Source organism: Monodelphis domestica, chromosome 4, assembly GCF_027887165.1.
Source record: "Monodelphis domestica isolate mMonDom1 chromosome 4, mMonDom1.pri, whole genome shotgun sequence".
Taxonomy (NCBI): domain Eukaryota; kingdom Metazoa; phylum Chordata; class Mammalia; order Didelphimorphia; family Didelphidae; genus Monodelphis; species Monodelphis domestica.
In genome coordinates, this window is record NC_077230.1 from 359,324,779 (window position 1) to 359,340,541 (window position 15,763).

At 34.8% G+C, this 15,763-nt stretch overlaps 1 protein-coding gene across 7 annotated transcripts in view; it reads right to left on the minus strand.

Annotated features, from left to right (window-relative positions):
- Nucleotides 1-15,763, minus strand: part of CSMD2 (CUB and Sushi multiple domains 2) — a 1,065,508-nt gene that overhangs the window by 437,020 nt on the left and 612,725 nt on the right. For all 7 annotated transcript variants that reach the window (XM_056795117.1, XM_056795119.1, XM_056795118.1 and 4 more), the window contains one exon: nt 2,443-2,520. In XM_056795117.1, coding sequence (XP_056651095.1) covers nt 2,443-2,520 — 78 coding nt within the window. The remainder of the gene's footprint in view (nt 1-2,442; nt 2,521-15,763) is intronic.

A 15,763-nucleotide genomic window follows, 5' to 3' on the forward strand; every position in this document is an offset into this window, starting at 1 on the left:
TTGTTCAAAATCACCCTTCAGATTAGCAGAGGATTTTTCACTCTGTTCCAAGTACTTTATAAATTACTCCACTGAACCAGCAGAAGCCAATATGAGGTATAAAGGGGTCAGAACAATATCTCTTTGCAAATAGACTAACAAGTCTAGAGAGATGAAGATATTTTTCTAAGGTCACACAAACAAAATTAAACTAGGCAAAGAATTCAGGCCTCAAATTCCAACCCATAACCTTTTTTGCTATACCTTTGGCTGCCACCCCAGTGCTTGATCCATATCTCATCTAAACTTTTATTTCCCTCAGAACCTGACAGTGCTATAAATATAGCAGGGGCTAAACAATTTTTAAAATTTAATTAGGTGTAACTATAGAACACTGTTAGAGTCCCTAAGAAAGCACAGGTTTCTTTGTTTAATTAGTTTCAAGCTTGGAACAGCCCAGCTTTAAATGCAGTAAGAAAGGTTACTATTAAGTCTTAGAACAGAAAAGGGGTGAGCAGATGGATGAATTTCTGGCTGTGGTTATTGGTCCTAGAGCACTTACTTTTCTGAATACTCAGGCACAAAGATATTTCTTTGGAGAGTATCAAGTTTTCCCCCATGCTCTCAAGCCTCCCCTCATGTAGAGTACATGAGGGTGAAAGGGAATAGGGAATCTTGAGGAAAGAGCGGCAGAAGAGGGAAAAGGAAAAACTGGGCAAGGAAAAGAGAGATAAAGACATAGAAAGAAGGTAGTAGGCGTCTGAGAAAGGGGGAAGAAGGAAAAAAGAAAAGAGCAAGAGGGAAAAAGGTTAACAGAGATGGGGGGAAAGAAGCAAATAGATGGAAGAAAGAAGAGAGGCAAAGGGAAATAAAGAGAAAAGAAAAGGAAAAGTTAGGAAAACAAAGAATGAGAGGCTGGAAGGAGATGGATGGAGACAAGGGATAAGGAAAATTGTAAAAGGCAGGAGAAGAAAGGGAAAGGGGTGAAGATGAGGAAGGAAGAGGAGGAGAAAAATTAGTGAGGGGAAGAAAAGAGGGAAAGAGAAGAGTGGAGAAGAAAACAGCAAGGAGAAAGTGAAGCAGAAAAAATAAAGGAGAAGAAAACATAAATTCACAGGTGTTTGCATAGAATCAAGAGGTAAATAAGACAAAAGGTCTCAAATATAATATCAGTTCAGTTTCTCAAAGACAAGTTGTTTTCTTCTCTGAAACCTGGAAGTCAACATCACAGCCCTTCCCAGAATAGAGGCTGAAGTGTGTGTCCAAATATCTCTCTTTTCTTCTTCTCTGAAGAGGATCATTTGCTTAGGGATCCTGTTTTGTTTGGATTTTTAAGATGATTCCCCAAGCCACTTTTCAGTGTTAGGATCCTGCTTTTTGTCACCAACTAATGGTGATGCCTAAGTTCTCATATCACACTGAGCACAAAGAACAGAATCTCACTAAGGCATAAATACAGCATCCCTCCCTCCCTCCAATTTATCCAGATCCTCTCTCATGCCTTGCCTAAACACAAAGGCTTCAGAGGAGGAACATGAAGGGAAACCTTGAGAATAAGTTCTAAAATCCCCTCCAGATCCCTCTTGATCAAGTATGGGATAGGGAAATGACATATTGGATGTTTTGCATAGATTCCACATAGAGGTCTTCTCTCCTAGGTAAGGAGTGAGCTTCATGGCCCAATATGCTAAATGGTGGTGAAAGACATGAAGTTTATGGTACAGATAGGGATTCAATGCTGTCCCCTCACATCCAGTAGGTATTAAATGAGATAAAACAACCAGCCCTGTCCTATCTTTCTCTGGAGCTATGGGAGATATGGAGATGTTAAGAAAAGAGCTACCAAGTTTGGGATGGCATAACATGGGCATGCACGAATCACAAAGTTTTGACTGAACTTATCTACTATGCTGAGGATTCCAATTGCTAGAGAGGATTACTAGGAGAAGGAAAGAAGGCATCAGGAAAAGTTGGTTGACTTTAAAATATGTGATCCAAAATTTAAAAAAAAGAAAGGTAAAGAAAAAAGAAAGAAAAGAAAATAAAAGCATTAATGGTTTCTGGTCTGAAACTTAGAATGGAGAGTAGTAGAGAGGCAGAGAGAAAGGAAAGGAAAGGGAAAATGTAAAAGAGAAAGGAAGATAAGAGAGGGAAACCAAGAGTAAAGGGAGAAGGGAAGAAGGGAAAAGTGATGAGTTAGTCAAGGAAAGGGAAAACTATACCATATAAATCTCCAGACCCCTCTTTCCCTCACTCCCTCCTTGTGCCATCTCCCAAAGTTAGTATATGTTTATGAAGAGAGCACAGAATAAAGGGTGATGCGATAATGCAGAAAAAAATTTTAAGGGCATCTTAGCATTTTTCTGTGACCAAAAACCAACTGGAAGCATTGTGGATCCAGGAAAACCAATATCTAGAATCAAAACACTAGCAGCTCTTAGATCAAGAGGCTAGAGAACTTACAGACAGATGTCTTCTGGTTATTATCTTTGCTGGGCATCAGCTTCACTCCTCGGGACTTCAACTCAATTTGCTTCTTGACTAGAGACAGTGGAAGAAGGAAATAACAGTTTAACTTATTGTGCAGCTTAAGAATGGTTAAGAATCTAAAACAGTGCTGAGACACTTAAAAAATTTACTTGTAAACAAGAATTTCACTTAGGTCTCCCTATTTGGCCATCTGAGGATATGCTAAGTTGATCAAGTGCAAGGTCTATGGATGAGTGTAAAATATAGCATAGTATCCTGATAAGACTAGTCTTGGAATTAAAAGAGATCTGGATATAAATCCAGCTCAACAGTTAGTAGTTATATGACTATAGACAAATGACTGAACATTTCTGAACCTCAATTTCCTCATCTCTAAAACAGAAATAATACCAACTACAGTACTTTCAGGACTGGACTTAGTCTCAAGTGAACGGATGTATATATGATAGGCTTTGCAAACCTTAAAACACTTTATAAGTGTCAGCCAGTAATATAATTTTATTCAGCAACCTATGCACATGGTCCAGGGATGGATGACTTTAAGTATAGATAAAGTAGGAAGCCACTTAGTGATGATCTAAAACCAAAGTGAATAATCAACTCCTTCACCTGTCATTGCTAATGCTGCCCAATTAGTGTCAAACCTCTGGTTATGATTTTTTCCAGGCTCCTATTTTGAAATAGAAATGTGCCTCTCTTTCACATCATCATCTGAACCATTTCTCAAGTCCTTCACTCTAAACTTCAGGTAAACAAGAAAAGAGTTAAAGCAAATAAACTTTGAGGAACAGGGATTAGATCAAAAATAGACAAGCTTGGCTCCTTGGCTACTTCAAAGAGAGAAGTTGTGATCATGCAGCAACAACGAAGTGACTCTTTGTAATCACAGAACATTACAAAGGAAGAGAATAGAACAAAATTTTGTACAAGAATGCTAACATCAGGTTAAAAGCAACCCTATGGACTTCTGTCTGGCAGGAGACAACAGTTACATTATTAAAGCAGTCTAGAATACAACAACGGAAACAAGTATTTATCAAGTTCTTGCTATGTCCCAGGCACTATATTAAGCACTGGGGATACAAAATAAAATGAAAGGGAAAAGAGCAAAAAAGCTCCTTCTCTAAAGGAGCTTAGAGTCTAACAGAAGGGATAACACGAAAATAATTACATACAAACAAGCTATAAACAGGATAAATTGGAGCTAATCAATAGAAGAAAGACCAATGCATTAATGAGAATCAGAAAAGGGTTGGTTTAGAAGGTAGGATTTAAAAGAAGCCAGTAGGGTAAGATGAATAGAGAAAATTCCAGATATGGAGAATAGCCAGTAAAAATTCACATATTTAGGAAATAATGATTTTGTTCACAGAATAGCAAGAACTTAGCAAATTATTGGATATGGGAGGTATGAGAGAATGAATAGTGAAGGATAACATCTAGGTTGTAAGCCAGGATGAATGGTAGGATGTTACCCTCTACAGTAATATGGAAGTTTAAGATATTGGGGGTTTGAAGGAAAAGACAGTTATTTCAATTATGGTCAATTATATGATTACAAAGAGTCACTTCGTTGTTGCTGCATGATCACAACTTCTCTCTTTGAAGTAGCCAGGGAGCCAAGCTTGTCTATTTTGATCTTACCCCTGTTCCTCAAAGTTTATTTGCCTTAACTCTTTTCTTGTTTACCTGAAGTTTAGAGTGAAGGACTTGAGAAATGGTTCAGATGATGATGTGAAATGTTGAATTTAAGAGGTCTATCAGAGACCAAGTTTGAGCTGTCCAATAGGTAGCTAGAGATTTAATCTAGAGGTTATGAGAGAGATTGGGGCTGGATGATTATTTTTGAGAATATTAGCCATACTAAACCTAGAATTCTATATGGAGGCAAAAGTAAGGAACAATCTGAGACTTGAAGACAAAGCATAGTGGTTGCTGGGAATCCTAAGCCTTAACCCCTATTTCTGAATTTCTATCGTACTCTTGTAGTTCTACCAGCTTGGCTGAAATATGCCCTTTATCTGTTTTCCCTTAGCAGAGTAGATGTTGAGAATTTAGCTAATCACATTTGTCTGTGACTTTTGCAATAGTGGATTAGGATAGTTTTACCAACACTCACAAAAAGTGCTGCTACTAGCTAGGCTCAATTGCTTGCCTGTACTAGAAGCACTCTACATTCTCCTACCTTTGGGCAAGCAGTAACCACAACAGAAAAACTAGGCTTTTACTAGACATAGCTAGATTCAGATCTGTTCTTTACCTGAAGCAGCAACACACATATATAAATATATATGCATATATATATTCTTAATAAGATGTGTATTTTGGGAAAAAAATACAGACTGAATAATTTTATGCCTGAATCATAAAACTCCCTATAGGATTACTTCTCAGCAAGCTCTGTTCATCTTAACTGAATATATGATGAAATTCAGTTATATTCACACACTTCCACTTCTCCTTGATATGCACTCAAATCCCCTTGAAAAATGTGCATTACTTTCCATGTATATCCAGCAGTAAAATTCCCAGTGAACACTGATGTAGATACATTAGCAAATAGAGGGCATTAGTGAAGAAAAATGCATTATTCAAGCAGAGTTGAGCTACTATAAACAGAAAATACTCTTCCTGCTAAAGGATTGATCTTGGGGATAGGTGAAGCTCAGTGCCAATAAGATAGTGACAGGGACACCCCAGTCCATAGGGGACAATTGTAAGGTACCTAATACCAGGTATATTAACCTTAGCCAAGTATCCATCACAGACAAGGGAAGTTTTTTATGTCACGGCAGAGAAAGGAAAGCAAGCATTAAGATTTTGTCTAGAACAATGAGTCAGAACCACAATGTTCTCCCAAAGTGTATTTTTGTTGCCAAAAACAAAACAGGTAGAGGTAAGGAGAGAGGGCATCCAAACATGAGACTGCCTACTTAGGCATAGATGAGGGAAATGAAATTCTTTGTATAAAGACTAACCTAACTAGCACTACTAAATCTCATCTGATAAATTCTGTTGACTCTACCTATTTAAGAGGAAAAAAATGAGATAAGACTTGTAAAGCTCTTTTTTAGCCAAATATTGTTGTTATTAAGTATAGGAAAGTACAAGGGAGTTGGTTTTGAGGTGATACCTTCACTGAGTTGATATTCTCCTTCAACATGAACACAGGGAGACAAAAATGAAAATTTAGATCAAATGTTAATTGATTGATTCTCTAGGAATCCCTTGTTTCCCCAGTTTCTCAGCATTTAAGAAGCACCAAAGATCTACTAGGGACCCCTTGTCTGTCTATATAACTTCCCAGGACATGTGCCTAAAAGTTTTCTGGGTGTATGGGCCCATTTGTTTGTCTAGAGTCCTGTATTTTTATATCTTCCTAGAAAGCTATACATCTGGGCACTATTTATCTGAGCTACAAAACTACTAGTACTAGACATACTAAGAACAGGCAGCTTCAAATTTCTATAAGAAACATGGCAGAAAGCTACACCATACCTAAGGGAAATTTTATTAATATCTTGCATATAAGAGATAAATATTTCCAGCAATCAGAAACTCTATTCCCTTTACAAAGATCCTCTCCAAGCCTCTGTCCATTTTCAAAGGACTCTGTCTGTACTGACGGAAGAAGGTATCACAGACTTTTGAGGAGATAAGTTTGATATCACCTCTTATTATAAACATCTTAGCGAAAAATACCCCTTTCTAAAATGTGAATTAAATTTAGCTGACAAATTGGTATGAATGATAATCAATTGTGGAAAAACATACTGGATGGGGAGTGGGGGACTCATTGTGATTAGTTCTGAGCACCACAGATTGATCAAGATACTAAAGAGACTTGAATCCAGGTCATATCAAAATCAGTTTAAGAAGTTGAGGAGTTTGGCAAGAGGAGAAGATTTATGATGGATGAAGACCATGATACCTCTATGTAAGCTTTAGAAAGGTTGTTACATGGAAAAGAGGTTGAAATTGTTCTGTATGGTCTTAGAGAACAGACCCAGGAACAATCAATGGAAGTTGAAGAAGCAAATTTATACTTTATGTCAGAAAGAAAACAAATTAGAGCTTTCCAAAAGGCACTCAAGATCTGTCAGTCAACAAACATTTATTAAGTACCTAATATGTGCTAAGTACTCTGCTAAGCATTGAAGATTTGAAGAAAGGCAAAAACATTTCGTGCCCTGAGGGAATTCCCATTGGTGCTCAAAAGGAGAGGGGATAGCATGCAAACAATTGTGTATATACAAAATGTATAGTAGGTAAATTGGAGGTAATCTCAGAAGACAAACATAGTGTTAAAGGAGACTGGGAAAAATTTCCAACACAAGGTAAGATTTTAATGCAGAATTGGAGGAAATCAGGAAAGCCAGGAGGCAGAGATAAAGAAGCAGAATATTTCAGGCATGGAAGATAGCCAGGTAAAGTGCACAGAGTCATGAGATGAAGGATTTTATTTGAGGAACAAATAGGAGGTCAGTGTCAGTGGATCACAAAGTTACATAAAGGGGAGTAAACTTTTTGAAGCCTGGAAAAATAGGAATGAGCCAGGATATAAAGGGCTTTAAAAGCCAAACAAAGAATTTTATATTTGATCCTTGAGTAATAAACTGGAGTTTATTGAGAAGAGAGGGTGATATGGTTAGACCTATGCCTTAGGAATACACTCTGGCAACTGAGTGAAGAATGAACAGTATCAGGTGATGAAGTATAAAAGTGGAAAAACCTGTGATCAGAGACTAGGAGGAAAAAAAAAAAGGCAGACCAATCTCATCTTTTATAAGGTACAAGTGTTTCACCAACCTCTCTCTCACCACCTTTTTCTTTGTTATAAAGAGAGAAGAAGGGGCATAGACTGAAAAAAGAAAAGAGAAGGATATTGAAGAAAGAACTCCATTAATGACCATAACAGAGTATGTGATGAAATCACTAATAAGAAGGAAGAGGATAATAGAGTATGAAATTTAAAAAAATTAAAAATACATTACATAAAATACCCTCAAGTTAGCCCAAAAATATAAATCCTGAAAAATGAAGATTAGCATAAAAGTTTTTTAATTGAACTAATGAAACCTGAAGCTGCTTTTTGAAAAAAAAAATAAAATAAGCACAATTTACTTTTTTAAATGAGAGAAAGAAAAGCCAAAATATTCAAATAAAACAACAAAAAAGTAGAATTCAAAATAAAGAAATTAGTAATTATCAATAGTTATTTTCCCAGGGATAGTAATAATATCTATAATGCATATGAAATGGATAAACTATTTTTAAAAAATATAAAATATCCAGGTTAGAAGAAAAATAGATTTTTTGAATACCCTATTATCAGAAAAAGCAACTTAAAAAGTTTTAAATGAATTCCCAAATGGGGGGAGGACCAAAATTAGATAAGTTTACAACTGAACTGTAACAAATATTTAAAGAAAAGTTAATCCCAAAATTATGTAAACTACAATAGTAGAAAAAGGAACTTTTTTAGTCTCTTTCTGTGATTTACCTGAAATCTTGACCAGGAAGAAACAAAGCAGAGGAAGAAAATTATACATAAATATGCCTAATATTGATACCAAAATAATAAATAAAATATTAGCCAATAGGCTATAATAACAACATAATAAAAATTATTCACCAAGACAAAGTTGGCTTTATACCAGAAATTGAGGATTATAGTGTTAAATATAACAAAAACTAAACCATAATAATTATTGACAAAAATTATAAAAATGTAATGATTAGCTGAATCAATGGTAAAAAAGCTTTTGACAAACTTCAACACTTATTTCTATTAGAACACATAGGAATAAAAAGACTTTTCCTTAATATGTTAAGGATAGATATCTTAAAACTGTTTAAAAACTAGAACACTACAGAGTGGTAAAATCTGTTTTTTACTCATGAAACTCACTTTTTAATTCAAGCATATGATAATGTCAAGGTAAATATGAAAGTGGAAGAGAAAACAAAAAAAGAAAATGACAATTGTTAAAGGAATATGGAAAAATAGACACATTGAGAAAGTTGTGATCTGGTCCAGCTACTTTGGAAATTGGTTTGGAACTATAAATTAATAGTCACTTAATTGTACATAGATACCCTTTGGCCCAAGTGATACTATATTCCAGATAGATCAAAGAAAAAGAAAAATAATCTAATGTATAAAAATCTTTAATGTATCTTCTTTTATAGTAGAAAACAATTGAAAAATTAAGGGGGTCCTCATCTGCTGGAAATGACTTGGCAATTTATAGTATATGAATATGATGGAATATTATTTATTGTGCCATAAGGGAGAAAAAAATGAACTACTTCAGAGAAACTTGGGAATACTAGAGTGAAGAGATGAATAGAGATGTAAGCAGAATCAAGAGACCAATATATACAATAAAAACAATATTATTAAGAAAAGAATTCTGAAAAATTCTGAAATTTGAAAATTCTGATCAATGCAGTGACCAACCAGAATTTTCAAAAAAATGGTGATGACACTTCCTACCCAGCTCTTGACCAAAGGGAAGGGGGAAGGAAGAAAGAGGAGGGAATAGATGGCAAAATATTTTTAAGAGGTGAAAGGAAAAACAGGGAGGAAAAGACAGGGAAAGGGAGTCACTGAGGCATTGTTTTAAAAAATGAAGAGGAAACACTAAAAGTAGGAATCCAGACAGAAAAGAAGAATAACTTTGAAAAATTCAAGTTTATCTTAATATGTTCAAAAAGAAAATATAGCTGTACTTAACAGATCCTAAAGTTTCATATAAAATCTTTTTCATACATATGGATAGCTAGGTGATGCAGTGGACCTTACCAAAGGTCAAGGTAGAGCCCCAGGGCAAGGCAGTCAACAGTATGCCTGACCTGATCAATTCCAGAGTGAGACCCTGTCCAAGCCTAAGGTTAGAATTTGAGCCATTGGCAAGTCTCAGAAGGTGATTGAATCCACAGAGGGAGGTGCCTCTCAGAGCCCCTAGCCCACAGGTTATCATGCCACCTTGGAAGAATTGAAATTTTCAGAAACCCAGTAATAAGGCTAAGTGTAGCATCAAGGAAGAACTGAAGTTTAAGAGAATGTCCTATCCTCTCTGAGAAGCTAACCTTTAAAATAAAAGTTGAAGTCAAGAAAAAGACTGGGGAAATGAGGAAACATCAAAACAAACAAACAAATAAACAAACAAAAACAAACCCTTGACCATAGAATATTTTTCTGGAGAAAAAGAGCAAAGCTCAGACACAATGAAATGAAAGCAAACATGTGCAAAACTTCAAACAAAAATATAAACTGGACTTAGATTTTGGAAGAACTCAAAATGGATTTCAAAAATCAATTAAAAAAGGCAAAGGAAAAATGGGGAAGGGAAATGAAAGCAATGCAATAAGAATCGGGCCAAATGAAAAAAGGAAAATTAGCTCACAGAGGAAAATAATTTCTTAAAAATTAGAATTGGGTGACTAGAAGTTAATGACTTCATAAGACATCAAGAAACAATGTTTTATCAATCATTGATAACAAAATCAAAAGAAGAAAAAAATAGAAGAAAATATAAAATATCTCACTGACCTGGAAAATAAGTCCAAGAGAGACAAATTAAAAATTAGTGGGCTACCTGAAAGTCATGATAAAAAAAAGCCTGAATAATATCATAATACAAGAAATTATCAAAGAAACCTACCCTGATATTCTTGAACAAGAAAGTAAAATAGAAATTGAAAGAATTCACAAATCACCTCCAAAAAGAAATCCCCAAATGACAACTCCCAGGAATATAATAGCTAAATTAAAGAGCTCTCAAGCCAAGGAGAATATACTGCAAGCAGCCAGAAAAAAAAAAACAATTCAAATACCATGGAGCTACAGTCAGAATTACACAGGACTTAGCAGCCTCCACATTAAAGGACCAGAAGGTATAGAACATCATATTCCAAAAGGTGAAACATCTAGGTTTACAACCTAGAATCACTTAGATAACAAAACTGGGCATATTCTTTCGGGGTGGGGGGATTATCATTCAATAAAATAGAAAATTTCTAAGCATTCATGATGAAAAAGCTAGACCTAAAAAGAAAACAGTGTTTAAACACAAAACCCAAGAGAAGCCTAAAATGGTAAAGAAAAAAAGAAAAAAATTTAAAAGACTCAATAATGTCAGGCTATATGTATTCCTAAAAGGAAAAAGGATATTTGTAATTCTTAAAAATTTTTTATCATTAGTAGTGCAGTTAGGAGTATACATAGAAGGTATAAAATTATTAGGATGACATATGCAAAAAAAATCAATCAAGGAGTGAAAAAGAGGATTGCAATGAGAGAAGAAGGAAAGGAGAGATGGAATGGGGTAAATTATCTCACCTAAAGAGGCATAAAAAACTATTACAGTGGAGGGGAGTATAATGGTAGTGATGGGCAATGCTTAAACTTTACTTTCATCATAACTGGCTCAGAGAGGGAATAACAACCATACTCACTGGGGTATAGAATCCTATCTTAACCTATAGTGACAGAGAAGAATATGGCAAAGGAAAGGGGTATGTAATAGGAAAGAAGGATTTAGGGGGGGGATGATAAAAAGCAAAACACTGGTGAGGAAGGACAAGGTAAAAGGAAAAGCAGCAGGATAAAAAGGGGAAAATAAGATGGAGGGGAATACACAGTTGGTAATCACAACTATGACTGTGAATGGGATGAACTCGCCCATATAATGGAATTGGATAGTAGAGTGAATTAAAAATCAGAATCTTACTATATGTTATTTACAAGAAACATATTTGAGGCAGGATTACACACAAAGAGTAAAGATAAGAGGCTGGAGCAAAATTTATAGGACATCATCTTACGTGAAAAAAGCAGCTATAGTAATCATGATCTCAGACGAATCTAAAGCAAAAATATATCTGATTAAAAGAGATAAGGAAAGAAATTACATCTTGCTAAAATGTACTATAAACAATGAAATAATATCAATACTAAACATATATACACCAAATGGTATAGCCTCTAAGTTTTCAAAGGAAAGATTAAATGAATTTCAGGAGGAAGATACAGTAAAACTATATCAGTGGAGACCTCAATTTCCCCCTCTCAGATCCACATACATCAAACCAAAAAAATAAATAAGAAAGAAGTAAAGGAAGTGAAGAAAATCTTAGAAAAGTTAGAACTAACAGATCTCTGGCAAGAACTGAATGGGAATAAAAAGAAATATAATTTATTTTTCAAGAGTACATGTCTCCTATACAAAAACTGACCATGTATTAGGGCACTAAAAACTTCACAATCAAATGCAGAAAAGCAGAAATAATAAATGCATCCTTTTAAGATTATAATGCAATGAAAATTATAATCAACAAAGTTCCATGGAAAGACAAATAAAAATTAATGAAATAATCTAATGCTTTTAAAAAGGATGAGTCAAAGAACAAGTTATAGAAACAATCAATAATTTTATTAATGAGAATTATTAATATGAATGACAATGAAGAAACAGCATATCCGAAATTATAGGATACAGCCAAAGCAGTACTTAGGAGAAAATTTATATCTCTAAACTTTTATATCAATAAAATAGAGAAAATTAAGATCAATGAATTGGACATGTAACTAAAAATCTTCATTTAAAGAGTAAATTGGAAATCATAAAATTTAAGGAGAAATTAATACAACTGAAAGCATGAGAACCATTGAACTAACAAATAAGACTAGAAATTGGTTTTATTAAAAAAATAAGAGTGTTGGTTAATTTGATTTAAAAAAAAGGAAAAATGAAAAATCAAATAATTGGTATCTAAAATAAAAAGGATAACTCACCAGCAATGACAAGGAAATCAAAGAATTCGTTATGAGCTATTTTTCCCAATTATATGCCAATAAATCTGACAATATAAGTGAAATGGATAAATATTTACAAAAATACCCAGATTAAACTTGCCCATATTAACAAAAGAGGAAATAGAATCTTTAAATAATCCTGTCTTAGAAAAAGAAATTGAATAAGCCATCAATGAAATCCCTAAGAAAAAATCCCTAGGACTAGATGGATTCACAAATGAATTCTAGCATATTTCTTTTTAAAGAACAATTAATTCCAATACCACATAAACTATTTGGGAAAATAGACAGAGAAGGAATTTTACCAAATTCTTTTTATGAAACAAATATGGTATCTAAGCCAGGAAGAACAAAAACAGAAAAAAAAATTACAGGCCAATTTCATTAATGAATATAGATGCAAAAATTTTAAATAAGATATCCATGATGAGACAAGGATCATTCACTATGATCAGGTGGGATTTAAACCAGGAATACAGGTCTAGTTTAATATTAGGAAAACTATAAGCATAATTGACCATATCAATAACCAAACTAACAGAAATCACATGATTATCTCAATAGATGCAGAAAAAGCCTTCCATAAAATACAACACCCATTCCTATTAAAAACACTAGAATATTGGGTTATTCCTTAAAATAATAAGTATCTACCTAAAGCCTTTAGCAATTATCATCTGAAGTGGGGATGTTAGAAGTCTTCCCAATGAGATCAGGAGTGAAGCAAGGATGCCCATTATCACTACTATTACATAATATTGTATTAGAGATGCTAGCATTAGCAATAAGGAAAGAAATGAACAACAAAATTTAAAAAATATAACAAATTTATTTGATAAAGATCTAATTTCTCAAATTTATAGAAAACTAAGTCAAATTTATAAGCGTTTATAAGACTTTCAAGCATTCAGAAAGAAAAGACCTGACGTAAACAGAAACTTTGATGCCCAAACACAGAACTCAAGAGAATCACCAAAAGGTAATTAAGAAAGGGGGAAAAAACAAACAAACAAACAAACAATGTTTTTAAAGAGACCCAATAAGTTCAAATGATTTGTATTCCTATAAGAAAAGATGATATTGGCTAACATGACAGCTATGGAAAGTAATGAATGCTGGAGGGGATGTGGCAAAGTAGGGACACTAATTCATTGCTGGTGGAGTTGTGAAATGATCCAACCATTCTGAAGGGCAATTTGGAACTATGCCCAAAGGGTGATAAAAGACTGTCTGCCCTTTGATCCAGCCATAGCACTGCTGGATTTGTACCCCAAAGAGACAATAAGGAAAAAGACTTGTACAAGAATATTCATAGCTGCGCTCTTTGTGGTGGCCAAAAATTGGAAAATGAGGGGATGCCCTTCAATTGGGGAATGGCTGAACATATTGTGGTATATGTTGGTGATGGAATACTGTTGTGCTCAAAGGAATAATAAAGTGGAGGAATTCCATGGAGACTGGAACAACCTCCAGGAAGTGATGCAGAGTGAAAGGAGCAGAACCAGGAAAACATTGTACACAGAGACTGATACACTGTGGTACAATCGAAGGTAATGGATTTCTCCATTAGGGTCAATGCAATGTCCCTGAACAATCTGCAGGGATCTAAAAAACACTATCCACAAGCAGAGGATAAACTGTGGGAGTAAAAACACCGATGAAAAGCAAATGCTTGACTACAGGGGTTGAGAGGATATGACTGAGAAGAGACTCTAAATGAACACTCTAATGCAAATACCAACAACATGGAAATGGGTTCGAATCAAGAACACATGTGATACCCAATGAAATCATGCACTGGCTATGGGAGAGGTGGTGGGAGGGGGGGAGGAAAAGAAAATGATCTTTGTGTCCAATGAATAATGTTTGGAAATGACCAAATAAAATAATGTTAAAAAAAAAAGAAAAGATGATATTGGCAACTCAAAAATTGTTATTATCATTAGGGTAGCTAGAAGAAGTATAGTTATAGGGAACAGTGACAAACTGTATAGGATGAAATGTCAATATATATATAAACTATGGCTAAAGAAGAGGATAATACTAAGAGAAATGGGAAAAAATAAAATGGGATAATTTCATATTTCATAAAGAAGCACATGAGGGGAGAGGAAGAGAAGACCAATACAATGGAAGGGTGAAAGAGGTTGGAGACAGTCTCCAATAAAATTTTAATCATTATTGTCAGAAGGATCAGAAAGGTTCAAATGGAAGGAAAACCTCTAACTCCAAATTCAATCATCATCAACAACAACATCATCAACAGCATAATCAACAATAATGTCATCAGCGTCATTAACATCATCATCAACAACAACATCATCAACATCTAACTATTCATCTTCTCCTGGCCCAGGAAAGATTTTTGCTGGGTGGCCTAACCTAATGAATAGCATCCTATGCAGAGTACTGAATGAGAGCTAAAAGACCTAAACTCTAGGCTTGAGTGCCACTATGTGTCCTTTGGGGGTAAAAAGAAAGCCTTCTTTTTCCTGGACTCAGTTTCCTCATTTATGTATGAGTGAAGCTTACCTGGATTCTGCATTATGTTAATCAATTAAATCATAAAATAAACCAGATGTAAAAAAGAAAAAAAAAGAATTCATTTGCTTTGAGCAACAATGAATAAATTTCTGGTGACTAATGTGATGGAATGTTACCATGATGGGCACCACCATTCTCCAAGATAGCTAAGCTCACAGTCTAGGTCCTAGAAGCCTCAGTTTTTTCCCCAATCTATTGCCTAGTATATCTTCACATTCCTGGTAGTCACCTCCACTCTCTACTGACACAAACATTACCCTATTCTAAGTCCACATCATTTCAAGGCTGAACTTTTCAATAGCCTTTTGCTTGGTTTCCTTGATTCTCCTGACTCTAGTCCAACCTCTCCTCAGCTGCCAAACTGATTGTCCTAAAACCATGTTATGACCATGTTATGCCGCTATTCAATAAACTATTACTTCCAGGTTCAAATATAAAAACCTATTAAAAGTTCCTCTTAACCTAACTGCCCCCTTCCTTGCCAGTCTTATACCTCATTTCTACCTTAATTCTCCTACATACTCTATCATCCAGCATCATTGGTCATCTACATGTTCTTTTTTTTAAACACTTCTCTTCTGTCTTAGAATTGATACTGAATATCAATTCCAAGGCAGAAGAGTAGTAAGCGCTAAGCAACGGGATTTAAGTGACTTGCCCAGGGTTGCACTGGTAGGAAATGTCTAAGGCCACATTTGAATGTAAGACCTCTGGTCTCTAGGCCTGGCTTTCTATCTACTAAGCTACCAGAGCAACAGTATTATTAAAACAAAAGAAAGAAAAGAAAGTCCTAAGAACTATGATCAATTCAATGACCAACTATGTGTTCAGAGGACTTAAAGATGCATGTTACCCATCTTCTGATAGAGAAGTGATAGACATAAGGTACCAACATATAAATTTTGGGACACAATGTAGATTCATTTT